General features: G+C 42.3%; 1 protein-coding gene across 2 annotated transcripts in view; it reads right to left on the reverse strand.

Annotated features, from left to right (window-relative positions):
* Positions 1-27,240, reverse strand: part of CAMK2A (calcium/calmodulin dependent protein kinase II alpha) — a 134,347-nt gene that overhangs the window by 84,417 nt on the left and 22,690 nt on the right. For both annotated transcript variants that reach the window (XM_063120885.1, XM_063120884.1), the window contains exon 2: positions 17,202-17,296. In XM_063120885.1, the coding sequence (XP_062976955.1) occupies positions 17,202-17,296 (95 nt within the window). The remainder of the gene's footprint in view (positions 1-17,201; positions 17,297-27,240) is intronic.

The following is a 27,240-nucleotide window of genomic DNA, read 5'->3' on the forward strand; positions in this document are numbered from 1 at the left end:
CTTTAGCCAGGAGAGTCCTCCATTTGAAGGGCTGCCAGAGGAGAATCCTCTGCCCTGAAGGGGTGTCCTCTGCTTGAAGGGCTGCCCAGCCAATTCTGGTTTGTAGAAAAATAATCATAAGCAGCTAGGGAGAACAGGGGCCGTGAAGCTCCCCATCGACAGCACCGGGACAGCAGGCTGAGCAAAGCACACAGGTCACCTCTTCATAGTCTTCCACAATTCAGTGAAATGTACTGCATTTCTATTTAAATTTATAATAATTGTTTCGGGGGGCGGAGCTTGGCAGCCTGAGCGATGGCGGGTTTCTTCTGAGGCTCTGAACGGCGCTTGCCGGAAAAGGCAATTATCTCTCTTTTAATGGGCATGAATCTTTGAGCAACTGACAGAAAATGATTATAAAACCAACAGGAGCCGGGAAAGTGGAGAGATTTGGAGAAGGGAGGTGAGATGAACTATGATTAATGCAATGTCTGTCTAAACGGTAACTCTATGAAAAGTGAAAGTAAACGCTGACTGACGCAGTTTAAAAAGAAGGAATTTATGTTTGCTGGACATTGATCTGTGATATAACCTCTCATCTTTATCTCACATGGGAACGATTGGAATGCTGGCTTTCTAAGGTTAAAGTGGTTGACTGGATTTATTGGCGTGGCGAGAAGGGGGGTGAAGGGGTGAAAAAAGCTGCATTTGGCATTCGGTGAGGGAGATGTGGGATGTGAGAGACTTTGAGTGATTAAATCTGACCCCCTCTAGTGAATGCTGTTGTGAACTGGATTTTTCCCCCCTCCTCGTGAAGAAGGAGCTGTGAGTGCTATATAATAGAGAAGCCAGCACAAGTTGCTAAGGAAGAGAGTTGGACTCTAAGATTTATGCCCTACCCAGAAGGGACCCATGCCCAACGTTAAAAAAAAGATCAAAAGTTGGGAAAAGCTTAATAAACAAAAAAAGAAACCTTCAAATCATAATTTGGCTTACCTCTCCTTCCTGGGAAGTACAGCCCCTGGAGTTGAACAGGAAGAGGAAGATATAGACCCAGTCTCTTTGGATACAATACCAAATAAAGAAGGAAACATGGCAGAAGGGGGGAAAGAAAGTGGTAGTAACCCTCCCTCTTTAATGGAAATCAAGGCTATTATAGCAGAAAATAACATGATTATTTTTAAAAAAATGGATCAGCAAATGAGTGAATTCAGAAAACAAATGCGTACTATTATGGATAAAACGATGGAAAATTCGGATAAGATCAAAAAGATAGAGGCTAAAGTGGATCTGGACCAGAAGAAACAAGAGGCTTTCGAAAAATCAACTAATATACAATTTAAAGAATGGGAATTGCGTTTGATCGCCTTGGAAGATCAATCTCGTAGATCTTCGCTTCGAATAAAGCAGCTGAAGGAGACGCAAGGAGAAGATCTTAGAGAAATTATCGTGAACTGGTTCAAGGAGCTGACGCCTGACATTCCAATAGATGGATCGGATCTGGACCGAGTCCACCGTGTGGGGGGGAAAAACTACAAAGGGACTAGAGACATATTGGTGAAATTTGGCAACTATTACAAAAAAGAGCAAATTATGAAAGAATTGAGATCTAAGGTTCAGATACAGTGTAAAGGCAAACCAGTGCAAATTTACAATGATCTTTCTCAACGCACATTAAATTGGAGACGTAGTCTTAAACCAATAACGGAAACATTAATGAAGAATAAAATTCCTTATGCATGGGGTTACCCGGTTTTCTTAAGATTTACATATGGGAGGAGGGAATACAGAGTAACCTCATTGGATCAAGGTAAAGATTTGCTGAAGAGGCTGGGTCTGGATGGGGAAGCAGATGGGGCTGGAGTGGGTGGGGGAGGGAATGAGGCTGGGACATCTGGAGAGTAAGAGAATTGTTAATTATGTTGGAGATAATTGCAAATAAAAATGCTAATATAGAGACCTGCCGGCCAGGCACAGCACTGCCTCCCCCCTCCCCCTTTAAAGTAGATGGCTGGAGTATTAGACTCACGGGGATATGGGGGGGGGATTAGAGTGGGGGGGTGGGGAGGGGGGGAAGGTAGGGGAGGAGGGATCGGGGTAGGAGGGTGTGGGTTTTATGTATGGAGTTTGTGTTTTTATGTAAGCAAGTTTGAATTGCTGAGCACAAGGGATCGGAAGAGATTTCAAAAGGGTGATTATGGATAAAAAGATAAAGGTATCAACACTCAATGTTAAAGGTTTAGGGGCAGTCGTGAAAAGGAAGAGAATAGAACAAATGCTAAATAAAGAGGGATCAGATATTATAATGATCCAAGAGACACACCAAGGCTCCGAGAATTCGAATATGATAAAATTAAAGTGGTTAGCCTATTATGAAAAATCATTAGGGACATCAAAAAAAAATGGAGTGGCCACTTTGATTTCAAAAAAAAGTGGGTTTATATTAGAAGAGGTAAAAAAGGATGATAAGGGTAGATATCTTATGTTAAAAGGTAAAATTGAGGGAAAGGTTTATACTTTGATTAATGTTTATGCCCCAAATGAGAGGCATAGAGAATTTTTTATAAAGCTGTTCAAAGAAATAGAAGAATTTAAGGAGGGGTATGCTATATTAGCTGGGGATTTTAATATGGTTATGGATAATAAAAGGGACAGGTCAAATCCCACTAATGCTGAAAAGAGGAACAATATGACTATATTGAATAAATTAGTAAAAGAAAATGATTATTTAGATTCGTGGCGCTTACTTTACGGGAATAGGCCTGGATTTTCATACTTTTCCCCAGTTCATCATACATACTCCAGGATAGATTATATATTTGTTTCAAAAGACTTTGCAACGAGGATTTGTAAAATGGAAATGGGGGTAATAAAAGTAACTGATCATGCCTTGTTAAGTTTAGAATTTACAGTTAAGAAAGATTATAAAGAGGCATATAGATGGAAGTTGAACACAAAGATATTGAAATACAATAAAATAGTAGATAAAATTCGGAAGGAACTGTCGGAGGCATGGGAAATTAATGAAAAAGGAGGAACAGCTGGGTCAGTCATTTGGGACACCATGAAGGCTGTAGCAAGAGGAATCTGTATTAGAGAAACATGTAGTTTAAAAAGACAACAACGTGCAGAACAGGAAAAGTTAGAGATAGAAATTAAAAACTTGGAGGAAAGATATTGGCGAAGTAAAGATAAATATAAATTAGTGGAAATACAAGCTAAGAAGAAACAATTAGAAAACTTAAATATAGAAGAGATTCAAAAGAATTTAATGTATATGAAAAGGGAATATTTTGAAAACAGTGATAAGAACTCGAGGTTGCTTGCCAAGCTCACACAAAAAGAAAAAGGGAGGAATGGGATAGAAACGTTGAAAGATAGTCGAGGGAATTATTGTCATGCAATGAAAGCTAAAATAAAAATTTTTCAGGAATTTTATCAGGAATTGTACAAGGGTAAAGAAATTCAACAAGAAAAGGTGGAGGAGTATATTGGAAGGTTTATAAAGAAGGAAATAAAATCAGAATATAAGGAGTTAATGGAGTCAGTAATAACTCAAAGAGAAGTTGAAGAAGTTATTGATAAGTTAAAAGTGGGTAAATCACCAGGAGCAGATGGTTTGGGTCCAGAATATTATAAGGTCTTCAAAGATTGTTTAGTTCCAAAATTAATGGAACTTTATAATAGGATATTATCAGGAGAGAAGATACCTGAATCATGGGAACATTCAGTGATAATTCTGATCCCAAAACCAGATAAAGATTTGACTAATCCTGATTCTTATAGACCTATTTCTTTAATAAATCAGGATGCTAAAATTTTTACATCTATTATGGCCAAACGATTAAATAAATTTTTGGCAGAATATATAGGAGCAGATCAATGTGGGTTTGTGGTAGGAAGACATATGCATAATTTAGTGGGTAGAGTTTTAAATGTAATAAATGTAATAAAAAAAGCAAATATTAAGGCAGGTATTATGGCATTAGATATTTTTAAAGCTTTTGATTGTGTGAGCTGGCAGGCACTAAAGAGTATTATAGATAAATTGGGATTTGGAAATAAATTTAAAAATGTAATAGAACAGTTATATTCCCAAAATACGGCGGTAGTGGTGGTAAATGACGGACTTACTGAAAAGATACGACTAGCCAGAGGAACAAGACAAGGATGTCCGCTCTCGCCGGTCCTTTTTGTAATGGTTATGGAAGTTTTGGCGAAGGCACTAAGGGAGGATAAAGAATTAGAAGGAATTGGAGAGGTAAGGGAGATAAAGCTAAACATGTTTGCGGATGATACTTTATTGACCATTAAGAATCCATTAAGAAAATTAGAAAGAATTAAATATCAGTTGAGGGAATTTGAGGAAATTACAGGGTTAAAAATAAATTGGTCTAAATCAGAGATGATGTTGTTTAACTATACTAAGAAGGAAGAAAAGGATTGGGAATTTAAGGGGATGGAATTGAAAGTTAAGAATGAGATTAAATACTTGGGAATTAAAATTACAAAAAATCTAGAGAATTTAGAAAGGGAAAATTTAACGAGGTTAAAGAAGGAGGTATTAGAGAAATTGGAGAAATATAAAAGATTAAATTTATCTTGGTTTGGGAGAATAGCTTTGATAAAAATGAAGATACTAGCTAAAATTAATTTCGTATTTAGGATGCTACCTATAAAAATATCAGAAACCGAGATAAAAAGTTGGCAAAATATTATTAATAAATATTGTAATGGAGAAAAGAGAGCAAGAGTGAATAAAAATAATTGGTACCTAAGCCAAAAAAAGGGGGGAATGGGTCTCCCAAACATAAAATTATACTACGTAGCAAATAGATTAAGACATGTTGTAGAAGCAATTATGGGAGTAGGAGATTTATACTGGATGGAAGAAAAAATCATAAGTAAGGTAGAGATGAATCTGGAGAATGTTTTTTTTAAAGATGGAGGAAGAAAATGGGTTGGAAGTATAGATAATCCACTCCTGAGGACTCAATGGGAAATTTGGAGCAAATTTAAAGGGAAGCTGCTTCCGAGCAACTCTCCCTTAGCACCGATAATAATGTTAAAGAATTTCCCAGAGGATCTAAAGGGTAGATTATGTAAAATATTAAAAGAGAAAAATAAAATAAAATTAAAGGATTGGGTAAGAGATATTAAAACAAGAGAAGATATGGAAAATTTGTTAAAGGAGAAGAAGCTATCTTGGCTAGAATATGGTCAATTAGAACAATGGAATAAAAAGTGGATTAAAGATAATAGAATGTGCAGAAAGATGACGAGGTTTGAAGAATTAGTAGTAAGTAAGGAGAAAGGAAAAGGAGGTAGCATAGTTTCAAAAGGATTAATGAGTGAAATATATAAAATATTGTTAGAGAAGGAGTTTAGAGAGAATACAGAGAAAGTGATTTGGGAATCAGATTTGAAGATACAAATAGGGCGACAGAGCTGGGAGGGACTATGGAAACAAAGAGTGTTGAGAAGTTTATCAGTAAGAATAAAGGAGAATTATTTTAAAATTTTATGGAGGTGGTACCTAACCCCGGTTAGATTGAACAAGATAAGTGATCAACATTCAGCAAATTGTTGGAGAGGATGTGGGGAAAAAGGAACGTATTTACATATGTGGTGGCAATGCAAATATGTACAAAGATTATGGAAGATGGTGTTCTCAGAAATTGAAGAAATAGTGGGAATGAAAATAGAACAAACACCAAAAATAGCATTGCTGTCACTATTTGAAGATATAAAGTGTGGAAAAGGAACTATAGAGCTGATATCGAGTTTGTTGGTTGCAGCACGATTGATGATAGCTAGGAACTGGAAGATCCAAGGGGAATATTCTATTGAGGAGTGGTATAAAGTAGTATGGGATATAGCCATTAATGATAAACTGACATGTAATATTAAGTGGAGAAAAGGCGTAACTAAAATAAATGAGTTCGAAGGAATTTGGAAACAGTTCCTAGTGTTCGTGTTTACTAAGGGAAATGGGAAACCACCATCAGAAGAAACGATTAGATTTTGGACTCAAGAATGATCCCGAGGTGGGGGGTGCACTTTTATGTTAAGAATGAAAATGTTGTAGTGTGATAAGGCATATGTAATAGTTTTTGATATTTGTACTCAACAATTATTCAATATGTATGAAGCAGATATTTGATGTATTTCTTTTTTTTATTGTGTTTGTTTCAATTATATTTTGGAAATGTTCATTTATGTTTATATAGTGTGAAAATGAATAAAAATTATTAAAAAAAAATAATATAATAATTGTTTCTAAATTTGCAGCTACACATGCAAATTAGCATATGCAAATTTTATGCAAATAGCTATCCTCTATCCTCTTTTTTGTAATGCATTTCCTTTTTTTTTCTTCTTTTTTTTTGTGATTCATAAGTGGCCATCTTATCCTGTTGTCACATCCCATTTGGACTACTATAACATGCTATACATGGAGCTGCCTTCTAAAACTTCAGAAACTTCGACTGGTCCAAAATGCTGTGACCAGACTGTTGAGTGGGGCTGCTTACAACAGCTTCACTGGCTACCAGTCTGTTTCTAGGCAGAATTCAAAGTGCTGGTTAAGACCTATAAGCCCTATACAGTTTGAGACTAGGGCCATATCTACACCTTGGGTCAAATCATCACGATGCCATCATAGTAACACTATATCTCTGTTACGCATTCATACCTCGTAGGACATACAATGACGTTTGTTGCAGTATTTTGGATAATGTGGAATAAAAAGCAGGAACTAACACTATGAAAGTGGTATATGGAATGTGTAATGTGCCCCAACAGTTATCAGTGCACTTCAATACTGCTATAAAGCAGTAGTGTAGATCTAGCCTAGGCTACCGGAAAGACTGCCTTCTCCCATAAGAGAACTTAAGAACTTGACAAGACTGCCTGCCAAGTCCTTAAGTTTTCCAGGAGAGGCCTTTCTTCCAAAAACACCACTTTCAGAGGCACATTTGGCGGTGACCAAAGAGAGAGCCTTTTCAATGGCTGTCCCAGGCCCTGAAATTCCCTCCCAAGGGAGGCTAGGTCTGCTAGGTCTTTGATATCCTTCAGCCAGCAGGCAAAGGCTGCTTTATTTAAGAAAGCCTTTGGCCTGTAAGTGGGTGTTGCTGTTTTATATATTCTATAATTGTTATGTTTTATTGCATTTTAATGAATTTTAATTGGTCCTGTAAGCCTCCTTGAGTATCATTTTTTGGTAGAAAGGTGGGGTAAAAATGGGATAATAAATAATTAATAAATAAATTTTCCTCATGAAGAGACTTAAAATGGCTTCCACGGGGTAGCTGTAAAGTGTAAACCAGCCCTCAGATGATCTGGTAAAGTGATATAAAATACTGGCAGCTGACAAACAATATAATATCCCTACACAAAATGGGGAGAAAAGTAGCAGTCCTTCCAACATGATTATTGTGGTATTCATTGGTGCTCAGACCAGGGGCCATAGCTCAATGGAAGAGCACATGCTCTGCATGAATCTTCAGGTAGGGCTGGAATAAATCCTACCTGAAACCTTGGAGATCCACTCTCAGTCAATGTCAACAGAACTGGGCTACTGTGACCAGTTTCAAAGAGGGCAAGGCTCCTGCAGCTCCTGTTGTGATGAAGAAGGAATTTCACCAGGTCCTGCATGCATTTCACCTGCTGAAATTCCCTTTTCTATGCAACTGTTAGATACAGGAGCCCTGTCCTCTTTGTCATATGGTCACCCTATTATTGGGGACATTTCGAGCCACCCCAAAGCCGGAGAGTCCTCTTGCACCACCAGAATGACAATAAGTAGATGTGAGTAGCCATTTGCACAAATTATCCACCTCTCCATGATAATTCAGGGAACTAGAAATGAGAAATGTGGCAACAAATCTACACAGAAGTGCTTGCCACAAATATTCTGAAGCTTGAATCCCATCAGATATGTCTATTACATAAAGATGGTAATGTAACAATGCTATCACCAAAGACTCCTACAGAAACGTAGCAGTCATGGAATAAGAGGAGAGGTCCTCCTATGGATCAGTAACTGGTTAAAGAACAGAAAGCAGAGAGTAGGAATAAATAGTAAATTCTCCCAAGGGAGGGAAGTAAATAGTGGAGTCTCACAGGGATCTGTATTGGGAGAATGCTTTTCAACCTGTTCATAAATTATCTCAAATCAGGAGTGAGCAGTGAAGTGGCCAAGTTGGTTGATTACACCAAATTATTTAAGGTGATTAAACAAAAAGTGAGGAGCTCCAAAAGGATCTCTCCAAGCTGGGAGAATGGGCATCCAAATGGCAAATATGGTTCAATGCAAGCAAGTGTAAAGTGATGCACATATAACCTGATGGGATCTGAGCTAGCAATGACTGACCAAGAAAGATATCTTGGGGTTGGGGTGGACAGCTCAATGAAAATGTCAACCCACTGTGCAGCTGCTGTAAAAAAAGGCATACTCCATGGTAAGCATAATTAGAAAAGGAACTGAGAATAAAACTGTCAATATTGTACTGCCTTTATACAAATCTGTGGTGCAACCACACTTGGAATACTGTGTACAATTCTGGTCACCACACCTATGAAAAAGATATTGTAGAGCTGGAAAAAGTACAGAAAAGGGCAACTAAAATGATCAAGGGGCTGGAGTATCTCCCCTATGAGAGAAGGTTACAGCAGTAGGGATTGTTTAGCTTGGAAAAAAGGCAATAGAGGCATGATAGAAGTGCACAAAATTATGCATTGTGTGGAGGTTGAGGATAGGGAGACCTTTTTCTGCCTCTCTCAAAATACTATAACCCAGGGTCATTCCTTGAATTCCTGGAAGAGAAGGGTGCTGTTTGTGGGTCCCTGGTCAACAGCTGGTTGGCCACTGTGTGGACAGAATGCTGGACTAGATGTCTGATCCAGCATGGCACTTCGTATGTTCTTATATTCTTAAATGTTAGATTTAGATCATAATTATTTGGCAAACTTATAAAAGCAAATATAATATCAGAAAACACTCCAGTATGTTTATCTGATTATTCAGGTGTGAGTTGAGGAACTTGTGGAAATTACTGAGAGGAAAATAATGGACGGTGCATTGGGCCAATCCTTCCTTTTGCAATAAGGAAAATTACAAAGCTGTATTTGAGTGACAGCTGCAACATACAAGCTGCTCTGCTTGCTTACACACTTACTGCTCCTACTCATTGCTTTATAAAGCGTCTTGGCACCTTAGGGACGCAATGCATTACATAAAGCTCAATTCAGTTTCCTATGCTCCACACTGAATGCCATCCAGTTATGAAACACAATGTGGTTGTTCCTAGCTTATAGCTCCAACCGATAAACCTTCCATAGCTGGAAGGCTTTTTGTCCTCTGACTTCCAAACTTCCCCCAAAGTTGCATTTAGAGACATTTACTTTCTGATACGCAGCTTGCCTGGTACTGACAGGAAACATCAAACTAAGCTGCTACAAGAAATGGGTATTGATGGAGTGCTGCTGGGATAACCCCCAAGAGAATTGACTGGCAGCTTAAGCCTACAGCTCTCAAGTATGCAGAGGTGGAAATCATGAATTGAACCCCCTGGGAATGGCAGTGAAAAAGCCAACTCACTAACTACCATGGTATAATATCCGCATAGCGCTATAGCAGTGAAGGCTGGTGGCTCCAATTTCAGTGGGGCTGTGAATCCATTCTGGGTTTCAGTCAGAACCAGCCAGAGCTCTAAAGGAGCTGTTCAAGGTGCTGAATCCTATCCCAGAAATAGGTTCAGTACATTGAATGGCTCTGTTAGAGTTCTGTCTGGTTCTGACAAACCCAGGTTGGATTCAAACCCCACTGAAATCAGAGCCACCAGCCTCCACTGACTGCCCTGCTGCAATACCTATACACTGTAGCACTATAGCAGTGGAGGTTGGTAGCTCTGATGTTAATGGGGAGATGAATCCACTCTGGGTTTTGGTCAGAATCAGTCAGATTCTGAACCAAAACCCAGAATCAGTCAGAATCAGTCAATACCCAAGGTGCCTATTTTGGTGTTGAGGTTCAGCACTCGGGATACCTCATTTAGCCATCTGACTGGTTCTGACTGAAACACAAAGCTGATTCATTGCCCACTGATACTGCAGCCACCAGCCTCCACTGCCCTATTGGGATTCATGGAACCCTATCAGGACTTATTAAAAGTAGTCATTCTCTGCTTGCCCCAGGATATAATTTAAACTGTCCTGCAAGTAACTGACTGAGGGAGAAAAGAGCCTTGGGTATCAGCCCAGACATGGATAACATGGATGAAAATGGTTGTGAGACTGCTCTCTTAATGTATGTGGGCTCGCTTTTATTTTGATGGTATAAATCACTACCATCATACTGTAAGAGAAATTTATTTATTTGTTTGTTTATTTATTTATTGCATTTCTATACCACCCAATAGCCAAAGCTCTCTGGGCGGTTTACAAATTTAAGACAATTCAAAACAAAACAATAGTATAAAACCATAATATAAAATACAATATAAAAGTATTGTATCTTATCCTGGTTGTGCTTTTTATACTGTATTTTGTATTTGTGCTTTTAACCTGTTGGTTGTTTTATTATGGTTTTAATTTTTGTGAACCGCCCAGAGAGCTTCGGCTATTGGGCAATATAAAAATGTAATAAATAAATAAATAAATAAAAGCACAACCAAGATAAAAACAGCAGCAATGCAAAAATACAAATTTAAAATACAAATTTAATACAAAACTTTAAAATACAAAACTTTTGAGTATTTTTTGCTAGAACCACTGTCACCCACCTCACCCAAGTCGGGAGTATGGAGATTATGCAGTCTGCAAAGGGTTCTTTAATTTGATAACATCTCACAAAGTTTATGAAGAACATTGCTATTGATCCTGGTTTGTTTTACCAATGTAGACTTTTTAACTGCCTGAAACAGTAAAACTGAAGCCAAACGCTCCCAAAGACTTATTTAGGTAATGGAGGCTGGTGGCTCCAATGTCACTGGGGTGATGAATCCGCTCCAGGTTTCAATCAGAACCAGTCAGAACTCTAAAGAGATATCCAAGGTGCTCCCAGAGCGGATTCACCACGCCATTGACATCAGAGCCACCAGCTTCCACTGTACTTTGGGTATCATGGACAGGGCTAGAATGCACTACTGGAGAATTAGTGACATGGATTTTTTTTATTATTATTTTTTGCACTGAGAATATACCCTAGAGGATTAAAGAAAGCATGCCTAGGGTCCATAAAAAATGTACATAATTTTCATGGGAGAAGTGTATTCACTGCATTTTCATCCAGTTATACACTCTACTGTCAATCTCAAGGAAAATCAAATCCAAATCAACCTTATTAGGCAACCAATTACAGGCTATAGCCAAAAAAGAAATTTACAGCCAAACAAACCATGCATTCACAATACGTAGATCATTTACAAGATGCAAAGTCCTTAAACCAAAAAATTAGCCTCATAGGCTTGCTGAAGTTGGGAGACTTTCACAGCAAATTTGGCTGTATTAAACACAACTAGCTATGCTAGGGAGCATATATTTGATTTTACCAATGTCACTATGAGTGGCTATCATTTTTTCTTCAGGTTTTTTTCCTTGGAGTTTTATATAAAGCTGATTTTATGCCAGGATAAGCAGTTCTGCTCTCTTGCTGCAAACAACCAAGTATGCACAGCACCTATTGCCTAGCACCTCTGCCATCACAAATCCCCCACCCTTTCTCCCAAAGCAGATTTTTAGCTTTAAAACTCTCCCTTCCTCCCTCCCTCTCTCTCTCTCTGTGTGCATGTGCGCGCTTAAATAAGGCACCATATAAACTTCTAATTGTATAAATATATAAATGGCACTTTAAGCAATAAATAGATAAAGTCCACCCAAAGATTGGGGAGAGGCAGAACTGAAGACTAAATCAGCACTTGGGGCAGTGGCAAGTATGCCTGTTGTATGAAGCTGGAGGAAAGCTGGTTTCAACCCCCTTGGCAGAAAAAACATTGTTTCCTGAGACACGTGACAGGAAAACACATAGATGCCACATAAATTGAGGGTCAAACAAGATGTGACATTTATATGCATCACTTGCTCAATCTTTTTTGCTTTTAAAAAGGTTAGAATAGGCATAAGAGGTCCAAATTTTCATCCAGAATGTGATGCACGGAGTGGAGGTGGGAAGTTTAACCCTTTTCTCTCCCACCATGGTTCTTGTGAACATTTTCTGCCTTCCCTGCGTGGCTGATATTTGCCCATGGTTGGAAGCTTTTCATGATGCCAATGGATGCTTCCCTTCAAGGGCTACTAGAAGTCATGGGGGGGGGACTTGGGGATGTGGTGGTGGGCGAGGAAGGCTTAAATCGCACTCACCACACACCTTGGTCCCAATTAAAACCGGGCTGCTTGTGCCTATCATCATCATCATCATCATCATCATCATCCTTATTAATTTAAATACTCAGTAGCAAGTTATGTGTTTAGTATCACATAACTTTCCCCTGGGAAAGGCAGAGGCATATATTATTCACTGTTGGTGGCACAGTGATGAGGACAGGAGAAAGTATAACAGGTCATGCAGAGTTTTGGAGGGGACAAAATGGTTTTCTAATAGAAGGGACACGCAGTGCCAAACAAAGTAATTTTGTTTCCATTTCTTTGAATTAGTGAGGACATTAGTGTAGAGAGAGCACTCAATTGTGACATTTAATGAAAAAGCAAGTAGGAATTTTATGCAACAAGGAAAGGTCCAAGGTCCTTATTAATTCCAAACTGAGACCCACTGGTGGAAACCCTACCTCTAAGAGGAAAATGGCCAGGAAACTGAGAAATTTGCCTAAAGAGCAAGTAAAAACGTTGTGCAAAAGGTAGGTGTGCTTTTTATTTTTAGAAAGAAAAAGCAGTGATGTCTAAATATTTTTTATTTATTTATTTATTTATTTATTTATTTATTTATTTATTTATTTATTTCACTTATATACCGCCCCCATAGCCAGGGCTCTCTGGGCGGTTTACAGAAATTGTTGCATAAGACCTGGTTGATGTCCTGAACCAGCAATGGGAACTTACTGGTAACAAAGATCAAGCACCTGGTAGCACTTATGATGGATTTGATGAAGACAAGATCTACATAGATTTAAGTATGTGACAGGTGATGGCAGTGAAACCCTGAAAATGCAAATTAGCTTACTTGCTTTCTTGGGCATGAGATATCACAAGAAGGACTGGGCTTGATTGTTTATAGCATATCAATGCAAGGGATGTGCTGAGTTTGGCTGCATAATTGGAAAGTCTGAGTGTAGCCATCAAGGGATCAGCAGGAGCTTCTCAGCAAGTGTTATGACTGGAAAGAAAAATGGATCCTGCATCCTTCTTGACAGTTTGGGGTCTCAGAGTTCCTCTGCCAATCCCATGTGCAGCCAGTTGCGGGCAGAACAAGGAAAATCAATTATGCAGCTTTGTAGAGGCGACAGAAATTTAAGCATGTGCATTTGTGTGTGCATATGCACAACAGTTGCACGAACATACGCATCGCCATCATTTCAGTGGATGAAACCAATAGAATAGAGCACAGTAATAACAGCTGGGATCAAACACAGCAAGTTCCAAATATGTGCAGATAATTCCCATTGAACACATGGACCTGTCTTCACACTGACGAGGAACATTTGCATGATTGAAGATGGCATATTTTGATGTTGAAACCTCCTCCCCACCACCACCATCCACACATAATTATGTCCACACAAAAAATATCATAGGAAGCTATGTAACAGACTGCTATGGCTTTGTTTTTATAGGGTAATGAGACTATAAGATCAAAAACGACCACTGCAAGCTTGCTAACCTTACTTCATAGCACTGACTGATAATGTTCTTTCAGTAATTATCACTTTGTCAAACCCACTCATTCTCCGACCCAACCCTTAGAGAGCTAGAAAGAGTAGTAAATGCAAATTAAAATGAGAGGCAGAACAAAGGGAGAGCTTATTAAGGTTTCCATTTTCCGTTCTCTCCATTGATGTAAAATAAGCTTCAAACAGAAGAGAGAGAAAATAAAATAAATAGGGGTTTTTTTAAATCATTGATCCAACAATTATTATCGTTATAATGCACTAATATCCCTGTTGTTCATGCTTTGTAGTCCTAGCATGTGCAATTATTATGAGGAAGATTTCGCACAATCACTTGAAGCACTAGCGAGAGCACCAGTGAAGGGCTCGTTATGTCCCAGTTTGTCTCCCGTTATCGGAGTCATTGTCTGGAGACAAAATAAGGATCCATATGAAACAGCCCCTTCATAAGTAAACAAGGGCTAACTGCAGTTATCAAGTGAAAATGATACGAGCCCAGCATGAAGTCCTTGCTAGTTTATTTTACGACAGAGGGTGGGTGCAGTATAGCCCAAGAGCAGTAGGGATGAGAGAAGAAAGCAACTTCAGTTTTGCCAGTATTCTGGTCTGGACTAGACGAACTGGATGGGGTTCCATGATGAGCTTCTCTGTAGGTTTGAAGAGGACTGACATGGACTGAGGCAGCCTTCCATGGCTTGGTACCCTCCAGATGTGTTAGACGATCGTTCCCATCATCTACAACAACCACATGAATGTTAGCTGGGGATGATGGGATTTGCAGTCCAACACATCTGGAGGGCACAAAGATGGACTAAGGACATTCCTGGCCATTCTTGGCCTCCTGCCCATACACAAGGTTCTTGGTGCATCAGAAGTGTCAATTATGTATAATGTTAGAGCAGTACAACAATGGAACCAATGACCTAGGGAGGTCGTGGGCTCTCTCACACTACAGGCATTCAAGAGGCTGCTGGACAGCCATCTGTCAGGGATGTTTTAAGGTGGATTCCTGCATTCAGCAGGGGGTTGGACTTGATGGCCTTAAAGGCCCCTTCCAATTCTATGCCAATGGAAACCTTGAAGCATGCTCAGTGAAGCCTGGTGCAAGAATCTACCTTGAAGCATGCACAGTGAATCTACTATTTCCAATAAGTGGCAGTCCTTCATCACTAGCCAAATGATCCTCTGTTTTAAAATCAGGGTGTCAACACTAGTCCTAACAAAGTTAGGACTATACTTCCATGCCAGCATTCCCTTAGACTGAATCTGAGCCCAGTACAGCCTACACTGACTTGTAGCAGCCAAGGCTTCAGAGAGAGGGCTTGGCTAGCCCTGCTCTGTAAGATTCTCTCCTCTGGCAATGCAGGAAAAAGAACCTGTACTTTTCTGCATCCAAAGCATGTCTTCTAAGCACTGATCTAAGGGCCCTACTACAGGGGTGCAGAACCTCTTTCAACCCATGGGCCGGTTTCCATTTCAAAGAAACTTTCGGGGTCTGCATTGCAGTTTTGCGTGAGGCTGAAGGCAAGAGGGGGGAAACCAAAAATGCCAGCCTATTGTAGCTGAAAGCCCAGACTGACAGGAACTAAGCCTTCAGAGACACATTTCAACTTTTTAGAATGGGGCGGGGGGAACTGCACAAAAGCCGGGAAATCACCAAATGATTGGTGGTTGGGGGGAGGGGGTTGGGCTAGGAGAATGGGATGTGGCCATCTGGGGAAACCCAGAGGGCTGCTGTGAGACTCTGGGAGGGCCAGCTTCCACTCGTGGGCCTGAGACTCTGCCCCTCTGCCCTATCAGCTGAAGTGATTCCCTGAAGAGGACTTTCCAGTCATGTTTAAATGTAAACTGTTGTTCTCATATAGGCCGATCATGTCTGTCCCACACGTAGAGAACCCCAGTTGGTCTCATGCTTGTGAGGCTCTTTTAGATGTAGCTACCTTCCCTGTCCTCCACTTTTTTCTGGTGATCTCTGACACATAAACCCCAGAGACCCAGCCTCAGACGGTTTGACACCTTGCTTCCTCCGACTCTCACAACAGCCTTTCGCGGTTCGTTGCGCACAATCTGGCTCCCTCTTGTCCGTTCCACTCTCACCTAATTGGCTAGCTGCTGTCCCCAGACAACCCAGCCTATGCTCAGAGTGCTACAACTTTGGTGGAGGAATATCTTCTAGGTTATTTAGTTCTCTATCTCCCTGCTTATTTTCTGAATGACTGAGGAAATCTGTTTTGTTGCTGCTGAACACTTGTCTATAAAAACACGACATTAATTAATTGTGTTATGACCTTTTTAAAAGATGAGGTTAATGCAGATTGACTGTATTTTTTCCAGAGTGAATTCTAAACCATTTTAATAGGTTTAAATTGAAAGAGGTATTATGAATGACCTTGAGAGCAGCCATATTCAGCTGCATATGTATTAATTAACAGAGAAAACAAGTCTTGATAGATTCCATCTCTCTAGGTGACAAGATGGACACCCCCACCTCCCCAGAGCAGAAATAGAAAGGAAAGTGAGAAGGTATATGAAGAGGCACTGAGAGCCATTGTGGTGTAGTGGTTAGAGTGTTAGACCAGGAGTTGGGAGATCCGGGTTCTAATCCCCACTTGGCAATGGAAGCTGACTGGGTGACTTTAGGCCAATCACAGACTGTCAGCCCAACCTACCTCAGAGGGTTGTTGTTGTCGTGAGGATACAATGGGGCTCTAAGGATTTGGATAGCTGTCTCCTGTTTCATAATTGCCTTACTGCACAAAATCTGTCCACCTCCTAGGGGCTGTCTAAACGCTCAGAAAGCCCCGAGGTGGGTGTGCGGTGGTGCGGCATCAAAGCTGCAGAAACCGCGGGAAGAATTAGGTTTTCCCAGGGTTTCTTTATCCCTCGTTATATAGATGCACAGGGACTCGGCTGTGACCAGCCCAGACTATCGGGCTGGTGTAGACCCGGCCAGAAATTGAAGCACATCTGTTATTCTGCTTGATCCATGGGCAAGGAAGAGCTGCAGGCAAGAATACTCAGATATAGTCCATGCGTGCACCAATTCTATTATGTGGCCCCCAACTTTGTACCGATATGCATGGGTCCTTGTAGTGGCAGCAGCAGGGACCCCAACATCACACTTGTATCAGGCCCCATAACCCCTCTGGGGGACCAGGAGGGGGAGCAAAGGCAGTCCTTCCGCAGGGTGCAATTTATCCTAGGGCCAGCCCTGAGCATATCTATACTTTTAAAAACATATACTTGTATCAAATATCACCAGAGCAGCACCCAGAGCAAACAAGATTGTATATAGGCTACTATAAAGGCCGGTCATAGTAGCAAAGAGGTCTGGGCTGATAGATCTCTTTCTCACATGTAGTAAGATCAGACATCACCTACCACGAGCTGAGAGCTTCTTGGTGTTTATGATCTTGGCAGCATACTCTTGTCCTGACAGTACCTTCACACACCTTCTAACAATTGAGAAAGCACCTCTGCAGGAGAGAAGAAGAAAAAACCAAAACAAAATGTATGTGAGAAGTTAGGCTGAATAAAGTCACGTACCACATGCTAGCATAGTTAAATCTAAGAAAGTTCAAAAGTGATAGAACATAAGAAGGGCCCTGCTGAATCTGATCAAAGGCCCATCTAGTCCAGGATTCTGTTTTCCCACAGTTGCCAAACAGCTGCTGATGGGAAGCCCCCAACCAAGATATGCATGAGAAGGGAATAACACTCTCCAGCTATTACTCCTCAGCAAGTGGTATTGAAAGGCATGCTCCTTCAGGAGCAACTCCCCTTTAAGGAAAGGTTACATCATCTGGTATTGTTTAGCTTAGAAAAAAATGAGTAAGGGGAGACCTGATAGAGGTGTACACAATTATTCATGGTGGGGAGGGAGACATTTTTCTCCCTCTCTCATAGTATTAGAATCCAAGGTCATCTCATGAAGCTGGTTGGTGGGAGATTCAGGAAAGATAAAAGGAAGAACGTCTTTCCCTAACACATAGGGCTGTGCAACTCCCAGATCAGTGCCTAAACCCTGTAGTGGACTGGATGAAGGCCAATAAACTGAAGCTGAATCCTGGCAAGACGGACGCCCTGTGGGTGAGTGGTACCCGAGTCCAGGAATTAGGCTCATTGCCTGTTCTGGATGGGGTTACACTCCCTCTGAAAGACCAGGTTCGTAGTTTGGGGGTACTCCTAGATCCATCATTGTTGCTGTAGGCCCAAGTGGCCGCTGTGGCTCGGACTGCCTTTTACCAGCTTTGGCTGGTTCACCAACTACTGCCTCTTCTGGACAGGGATAGCTTGGCCACAGTGGTATGGGCATTAGTTACCTCAAGACTGGATTACTGCAATGCACTCTATGTGGGGCTGCCCTTAAGACTGCTCCGGAAGCTGGAGCTAGTGCAGAACGCAGCAGCTCGGCCATTGTGAGGAACTGCCTCTTTTCAGCATACAACCCCTTTGCTGAGGGAATTGCACTAGCTACTTATTGGCTACCAGGCCAGGTTTAAGGTTTTGGTACTAGTGTACAAAGCCCTAAACAACTTGGGACCAGGATACCTAAGAGATCACCTTCTCCCTCACCAACCTGCCCAGTCACTGAGATTGTCGGAGGGCCTGCTCCTGGTGGTTCCACATGGACCTGAGGCCTGATTGGAATCCACCAGGTGTAGTGCCCCTTCTCTGTACAACTCTCTACCCCTGGAGATCAGGCAGATGCCAACACTAGGCTGCTTCCGGCACCTCCTGAAAACATCTCTGTTTTGAGAAGCCTTCCCCAACTGCCCAGCCACTGTTTGTTTTTTGGTTTTTTCCTGGCTTCTTTGTTTTTAACTGAATAATTTTAATTTGCTTTTTTAACCTTCTTTCTTTTACTGTTTATATATCTGTTCACCACTCTGGAATCTGTGTTAGTTAATTGAGCAGTATATAAATGTTGTAAATAAATAAATAAATAATAAAGGGGGATTGGACAAACTCCTGGAGGAGAAGGCTATCACTGGCTACCAATCCTGAATGCTATATGCACCCTCCAATATCAGAGGCAATATGTTGCAGGGGAACATGGGTGGGAGGGTGCTGTTGAGCTCATGTCCTTCTTGTGAGTGCCCCACAGGCAGCTGGTTGGCCATTGTGTGAAGAGAACGTTGGATTAAATGGACCCTTGTTCTGATCCAGCAAAGCTTTCCTTATGTTCTTACCTTCCAGAGGTAGGATATAGTCATCATGACTAGTAGCCATTGATACTCCTTGGGACTTATTTATTAGCATATTGTTTGTGAAATGTCTCAGGAAGGATGAGGGTGTTTAGGAAAAGGGTTGCAGCTCATCTCCATCTCATTACGGTCTGAGCGACTCTGGCCCTGTTCTATCTCCCTTATTGCAGCTCCTCCTCCCTTTCCTCCAAGCACTTTCTCCTCTCCCTTTACCACCACAAATCATAGCTCCATCTCTGTCTTCAACCCATTGCCTACCCAAAAGTACTGCCATTTCCTATATCTGAGTGTGAGAAAGACACAAGGTCACAAACTGTTTGGGTCGTGGGCACATTTGGACATTCAAGAAAGTTCCATGGAAACCACCACCAAAATGGCTACTGTGGGAGCCTGGCTTGTTACAAGGAACTGAATACAAGGCAGAGGTTAGGTTTGAGCCCAAACTGCCAAACCACATATTTGACCTTACATAGCACAACAAAATACCCATTTCACAGAAAGAGCCACCAGCCTCCACTGGGAAAATGTTCCCAAAACTATCCTGAGTGGAAACACTGGAGGTGCTTTTTCAAACAGCGGCCTTAGCTAGACCTACTGTAAAGTCCAGGGGAGAGGAGGGGAGACCTCGCGATGTGAATAATGCGAGATCTCACCCCCATTTACACATAAGGCACAACGGCCTCAAGAAGAGAGGCGTCGCACCCATCATTTTTTTTATTTTTAAAGGGCCAGCAGCACACGAGCACTTGAGCGACTCAAAGTAAGTTTTATTTTTAAAAAAATTGATTTCCCCGCTCCCACCACCCTAGCCCCGATGGGTGCAGCTCCCAGCTCCACGCAAGTTATCACGTGGAGCCGGCTCAAGCCGTGGCAACAGGCCACACCTTCCATGGTCCCAGGCTGAGCCTGGGACTGTGGAAAAAGCAGGCCAAAAGTGTAGGGCTGATCCCGGGATCCCCTGTGCGTCATCTGGATGCACAGGGATGATCCTAGCATTCGCCCTGGGATAAAGGCTGGTCTAGATCCAGTCAGGGAAATATTCTCACTCAAATAGCATTTAATAGAGAAAGAGCAATGTGAATGCGGACGAACCAGGCCGGGGCGGGTGGGGGGATGTCCTCGTTACAGAATGTGCCCATTTGTTTCCTTCAGTCAAACATTTGGCAGGTTCCTCCTTCTGTTTTTCACGTTGTCTCCCCACCCCACCCTGAAGGGTAACTTTTTCCTTTGGTGGAAAGCATTAAGCACCTTCTGTCTTGTCAAATGTCTCCCAGAACAAATGGCAACGTGTGCCAAGTAATAATGTATTTTAATGAAAGAAAAGAACGTCACCAATGAAATTTTTGTGAAAAAGCCCCAATTAAACCTGATAGTGCTGAAACTTAACATCTGTGCTGACTGAAAAGGTTATAGCACCAGCAGCTTCTGCAACTCTAGATTCCCCACACTAAAATATAAAATAAAATCACACCACCGTTGCCAGAGAACAACATTCTGCCGCCATTTTGTGTGTCCCCCTGCATAGAGCACCTGGGCTCAAACTATTTCGGTTGTTGTCCAAATGTAGCAAAAAAACCATATCAAACTGCAAAAGGCAAATCAGGCTATTCATTTCTCACTGATGTTGGACAAGGGACAAGTAACTGACCCCCGCCTGCTATTAACAACCCCCCTGAGATCGTAAATCCCCCAGTCTTGCTCGAGTTCTAATCTAATCAAGCTGAACTGGCCTGTCTATTGATTGGCTGCTGAACACTGAGAAGTAAAGGGTGCTATCCGAGATGCATTGTCCATCACTCTCTAAAATCCAATTAAAAGCCCACCACCTCTTTTTGCTAAAACAAACACAAGACAATCGTTTTTCTTCTGTCTGCTTGGGAATCACCTTTTCAGAGCAACTCCATTGTGTTGTGAGTCTTTAAGCTCCATCACACCCACACTCATATTATCCCCCTTTGTTTCCATATTGTGTGAAGCCCTGATCACTTACACCTGTGTGCTTTTAGGGTTCATGCATCTTTACACCTCTCCTCCCCTGCACAACTCCCCACCCCCCCCTGCACTGACTGCAAGAAACATGGGGCTACTAGGGTGTTGCTCTGCTTTTTCCTCAGCAGTAGCTTCTCTTGTTGCTGAACAGATTTGGGGAAAACAAGGACTTCTGTCCCCTAAGTAGTTTTGTGGATATCTGCTGTAAGTTATTAAGCGCCCTCCTACACATCTTTACTCAGAAGTAAATCCTGGTTAGGAGCACTGAACACTGCCTGGGATCAGGCTGGTAGGAAGGAAGGAAGAAAGAAAAGGTGGGTGGGTGTGGAGAGAGAGAGAATCCCACTCCAGTAAAGTGAACACCTGGATGGAAAGAGATAGGGGGCTCTCGCTTCCCCGCTGCTTGACTCAAGGTTGCCTCTTCGCCTCCCCTTGATGCAAAACAGAGTTGTCCCCCCCACACCTGGAATAACAAAAGAAGCCTCTGCTGCAGCCCTTCTGGGATTGGTATCCTCAGCTGCAGAAACAGCTGGTGTCCAAGCCTTGTGGAAAGGGCACCAGGCAAACCCGGTTCCCCTCGCCCCCTTCCTCTCCCCGACTTGCACGGTGCACCTCTCATACATGCTCCATCTGTCAAATGCACGCACACACATGAGCCCTCCATGGCTCTCTAGAACTGGAATATGTGTTTACTTAGAAGTAAGACTCTATCTGTTCAATGGGGTTTACTCAAAGGTAAGCCTGCATGTGACTTTAGTAGTTGAAATCAATGGGATTTAGTTTTGAGTAAGGGAACCAGGAGATTTGTATTTTTTGAACTTGAAGATGCACAGCTTCCCATGATCAAAGGAATGGAAGATCAATCCTACGATCCTTCGCACTGGGAAAATATTTAAGGGGGGGGGAATTAAAAAAATCGAGGGCTGATCCAATCTGATTCAAATTTGGTATGCTGAAAGCCCTCCATAAGAGCTATCACTGTGCCAATTTGGATCTCTTTATCTTTAAACTTATGCAGATGTAAGCATTTGTTTAATTTCCATTTTAAAAATCCCTTATAATCAAGGGATGATCCAATTGGATTCAAATTGGTCATGCTGAAAGCCCTCCTTAAGACCTATCACTGTACCAATTTGGATCTCTTTATCTTTAAAAATGAGGGTGCTGCTGGCAAGGAAGTTGCATTTTCCACGTTTCTTTTAAGGTGAAAATGCCTACTCAGGAGTAATAACATAGAGTTATATGGCACCTCTTTTTCCTCCACAGGGACTGCTTATAACCCACATGTGAATTTAATCCATAGATTAATTTATTAATCAACTAAAACTCCCTTTTATTGAAAAGGAGAGAGGGAAAGGGGAGAGAAGCTACAAAGCCCCCTGGAGAAAAGGCACACCCTCCTCTTTCATCAGCAATACCACCCCTTGAAAACATGCCCACAGAACATCAGATTGAAAACGATGGATGAAAATGCACATTAAAGTTTGAGCGGTGTGCTTTCACATCATTGGAAGAACCAGACTATCCGCGTGCCATGATATGTCGCTAAGAGGGAGGGAAGAACCATAATCACAGCAGGACATGGTCGGCGTCATCTGAGTCCTTTGCATGCAATTCACCATGACAGCAGACTATAATGCTGGTGTGATGGAGCTTTAAGTAACCCAAACCATAGCTCAGGTTTGTAGTCTGTCCCCTTCTCCTATGCAGCTGTGCCTTCCCCTCCCTTAGGGGTGAATTACCAGTTAGGGGCCTGCGTGGCTCCCTTGAATCATCATCCCTCACCCATTTTACTTTCTTCTGCTTCCTCTAAGTTCTGCTGAAATTCTCCTTTCTCTCCACTTCCTTTGAAGCCAAAAGCCACATTGTGCAACTGCACCCTACATCCCTTACATGGCTCGAGAGACCACAATATCTGACCGAATGCCTCTCCTGGCATGAACCTACCATACAACTTCTCATGGTCTCCTCCAGGTGCTTTCTCCAAGGGTGGCTCGGAGGGTGAGAACAAGGGAGAGGGGCCTTCTCAGTAGTGCCCCCCTCCCCAGTTATGGAATAAACTCCCCACCGAGGCCCACCTTGTGCCAACATTGTTATCTTTTCTATTCTACTTTCGGGTATTTGGCAACATAGGATAGATTTTTAATCAGATCATGGGATATTGTTTTGATATCTGTGTGTGTGTGCACGCGCGTGAGTGCGTTTACTGTCTGATTATATGTTTGTAGCCAAACTGTGGTTTTTTATACTATGTACAATATTGTATTTTTTAAAGGTTTTAATCTTTGTAAACCACCCACAGAGCTTTAGCTATTGGGCAATATAGAAATGTAAGAAATGAAATGAAATGAAAACTCCACAACCACTCCTCCTGCTGCATTTTTTTTTCTGGGTCCCCCGTGAACCCTTTAGTTGCTTTTTTGTTATGTTTTCTCAATAAAACCTCCTTTTCAGAAAAATTCTGATCTTGTCTCCATGGTGTCCCCTTTTTTGGCATGGATACTACTCAGACTAAATGGCCAAAACCTTACCCACACTTGACTCCCGTGTATTCCAGTTAATACATGCTAGGCAGACAACTGCCTATGTTCTGGTTGAATCAAACCCAAGCTGCATGGGTAACAGTTCTTCCAGCCCATTTTTTGTGTGTTGTGCTCCCTGAACCCTAACCTTAACCCTAACCCTGAACATTGAGAGGTAGTCTGTTTTCATGTTTAGAGACATGTGTCCCAAGTAAGCATGGTAACACCATGCTCACCTATTTTCCGCAACTCTGCTTGCATCATTTTGCATCATTTATTCTCTGCCTGTTACTCAACTCAAATCAAAATTGTCTGCTTAGGGCAAGTCCACATTTTTGTACTTAGGAGACTTAAGTTGGCAGCGCTACCTTCTGGCTTAATCAAAGGACACACAAATTTGAGCTTTGTGAGATAGAGTAGAAGCAGTAAGCCATGCCAGTTCATAGATTTTCTGGTAATTTTGCCCATTTGTGTATGTATGTGTGTGTGGGAGGAAGTTCTGAGCCATTTGAGCAGATTACGACTGAATTTGTTCAAATTATAGCCAATTTGGTTGTAATGTGTGCAAATTGCTCAAAAATTTGCACAGATTGCCCAGAAATCTGTGCAAATCTCAGAATCTTTTCCCGCCCCCACAAAAAAAGTGGGGAAAAGTTCCCAGAGTTCAGGGAACAGCCCACAGCTCAGCTCACAGATGCAAAGTGAGTTGTAAATGCTGTGGGACTCCGCTAAGCCAAAAAGGAGCCAGATTTCCCAGCAATGGACATCTGAGCTCCATCAGATGAACATTTTATTGCATGCTCATTAGTGGCCAATCATGGATTTTCGCAGGTCCCTCTCATGATGTCTGCCTCCCGAGCACCTCCCACCCTTTCTTGCCTTCTTCGCACCACAAAAAAAACCCCAGTAAGTCCGACTTAAAATAAAGACGGAAGTTGCAGCTATCTCCTGCTGCATGATGAAAACGGCCCACTGAATGGGCCATGTGCATGTTGTTTACTTCCTCTTTCAGAAGAGGAGGTAATGAAGGACAAATGCATGGGCAGAGAAGCAACGGTAAGCAAACACGATTTTCCCCTGTGCGATGCCACTCATCATCTCTTGATCTCCCACCTGCCTTACATTTTGCTTCACAGCATGACCCTGACCACTGTGACTACTTCACAGCACCTCTCTCATTGATGGGAACAGTCATTAAAGAAGAAGAAGAAATGTTTCATTTATTAGGCTAGTGCACCCACACTATTCTGATAGCTGAAGGAAGTAATGCTCTACAAAAGGAGTGCCCAGCCTTTTCGGTTCTGAGGGCCACAACCAGTGTCGGTGGGGAACCTGGGGGCTGTGCACATGCACACACCCAACTGTGCATGCATGCACACATACCAACGCACAGAGACGCTGGGGAGGGGGGGAGACTTCATGCCCCGATCCCAGAGATCTTGCACCAAACTTGCTGGGCTGAGGGGTAGGCTACTTAGGGGTTGCTGCCTCCTCCCCCTCCCCCACGACCTTTACCAGGAACACTTTTTCTGCATCACCATGCAGAAGCAGTGAATCCATCTAATTCTGGGGCGCCAGAGAGAGAGGGTCCAGCACCCGGCAACAGGCACCGCTGCTTCCATTTAACTATTAGTGGTGTGGCGCCAGAGATGCTGATCAGCCGCTGGGATGGGGAGAGGGGAGGAATGTGAGGGACGCATGAGGCTGCGCAACACATATCCGGGTCTGCATGTGGCCCATAGGCCATGGGTTGTGCACCCCTTCTCTATAGCGAAGCAAGGTTTTTAAAAGAAAGACCCCAAAAAAGCAGAGCCATTTGACCTTTGCCGGAAAGCTGCTGACCCATGATGCCGCCTTCCTTTCCAAGTATGGTAAACTATATAACGTGCAGAGGAGCATTCAATTCAAATCCAGGTAGATGTTTAGATGCAGAATGCAATGGGGCTGCAATGCCTGCACTGGTTCCATTGCACTTGCGGGACCTGCTGCTTGTGCCACAGAGCTTTGGGGCTTCTAAAAGTAACCCTGGAAACTAGCAGAAACACTCATTCCTGGATTGCGACAGGTCAGTGGTGCTCACTTTTGCCAGCTCTGCTAAGCTGCCAGTTCCGGAAATGACCATTTTAGCTTGTTTGGGCTTATTTAAAAAAACAAAAGCCCCGTTGTGCAAGGAGTGTGTCCTGCAAGCGCACGGTCACAATTCCACTGACCTCTGATGGTAACATTAAAGCTACGGTGAAAACTGTAGTCACACACCATGTTTTCCTGTCAATAGTTAGCTACTTTTCAATCAGAAAGCCAAAGCAGCAGCATCTTCATCTATGATCCGAGCAGAATTATCTACCTGCAGAGAGAGGTGTCCTGCTAGTCTCTAAGACAGCTGGGCTTTTGCTGAACGGAGCCTCCTCAGCTATACTAGCTTTAGTGAAGCAAGGTGCCAAAACTCTGAATGGTCATCTGATTGACCGATGTTGGAAAAGTGAAAAAGGTCATCACAGAATTGTGGAGTTGGAAGGGACCACAAGGATCATTTAGTCCAACCTTCTGTAACATGCAGGAAAACCAATTAAACCATCCATGAAAGGTGGTTGTCCAGCCTCTTCTTAAAAACCTCCAGAGATGGAAAGCCCACAACCTCCACAGGTAGACTGTTCCACTGTTGTACAGATCTTACCGCCAGGAAGTTTTTTTCTTATATTTAATCAAAATCTAGGTAGCTGCAACTTATACCCATTATTTAGGGTCCTAATTTCAGTGGCAATGGAAAATAGTTCTTGACCATCTTCCTTGTTGCACTTTTTTATGTACCTGAACACTTCTAACATGTCTCCCCTCAGTCTTCTTTTCTCTAGACTAAACATCCCAAGTTCCTTTAGCCTGTCCTCATAGGTTATGTTCTCAAGTCTCTTTATCATCTTTGTTGCCTTCCTCTTGTTCTAACCTGTCAATGTCCTTCGGGAAAAGTGGTGCCCAGAATCATATACAATCCTCTAGGTGTGGTCTCACTAGTGCCGAGTAGAGAGGAATAAGGGCTTCATGCATCTTTGATACAATGCTTCTCCTAATGCAGCCCAACTACCTCTCGTTGGCACTTAGCAGAGGCAGCAGAAGACATGGGACCCATCATGAAGGTATATTTATTACCTAGAAAGTAAGTTCTGCATCAGGAATGTTGCCATTGCTAGCTGTAAGCACCAAGACCAGTTCACATCTCAGTAAAATGGAACGCTAAGGTATTTTCAGATGTTTAAATTGGCATTTGTGTTTCCTGCATGTGCAATGCTAATGGAAAAACTACGCAGGCTAGTATGTAAATTCAGCTGAAACCTGGCTCTGTTCTTTATACTTTGCATTATCAATATTCAAACGATGCATGAGAAGTTCAGCGCTGTTTTGAGTGTTGTGTGCGTGTGAAAATAGATAGAAGACTTAGTGCCAGATCAAACCTGATTTTCAGTGCAACCCTGAAGCCGGATGGGGCTAGAAAGAGGCAGAAGCCTGCCCACCCATCACACCCCAGCTGAAAGTGGACCCCCTCAGCAGTTCTCCACCCACCCACCAACCCAGCTCTGAGTCAGAAGTTCTGCTCCTCTGGGAAGGATTCACCAAAGGAGAGCTGAAAGGGGGATAGGGTGTGGCCAGAGGGTACTTAGGTGGCATCCAGCCGCTCCGCCCCCATTCCATTTCTCCACCCCGTTTGAA

The sequence above is a fragment of the Elgaria multicarinata genome, chromosome 3 (genome assembly GCF_023053635.1).
Source record: "Elgaria multicarinata webbii isolate HBS135686 ecotype San Diego chromosome 3, rElgMul1.1.pri, whole genome shotgun sequence".
NCBI lineage: Eukaryota > Metazoa > Chordata > Lepidosauria > Squamata > Anguidae > Elgaria > Elgaria multicarinata.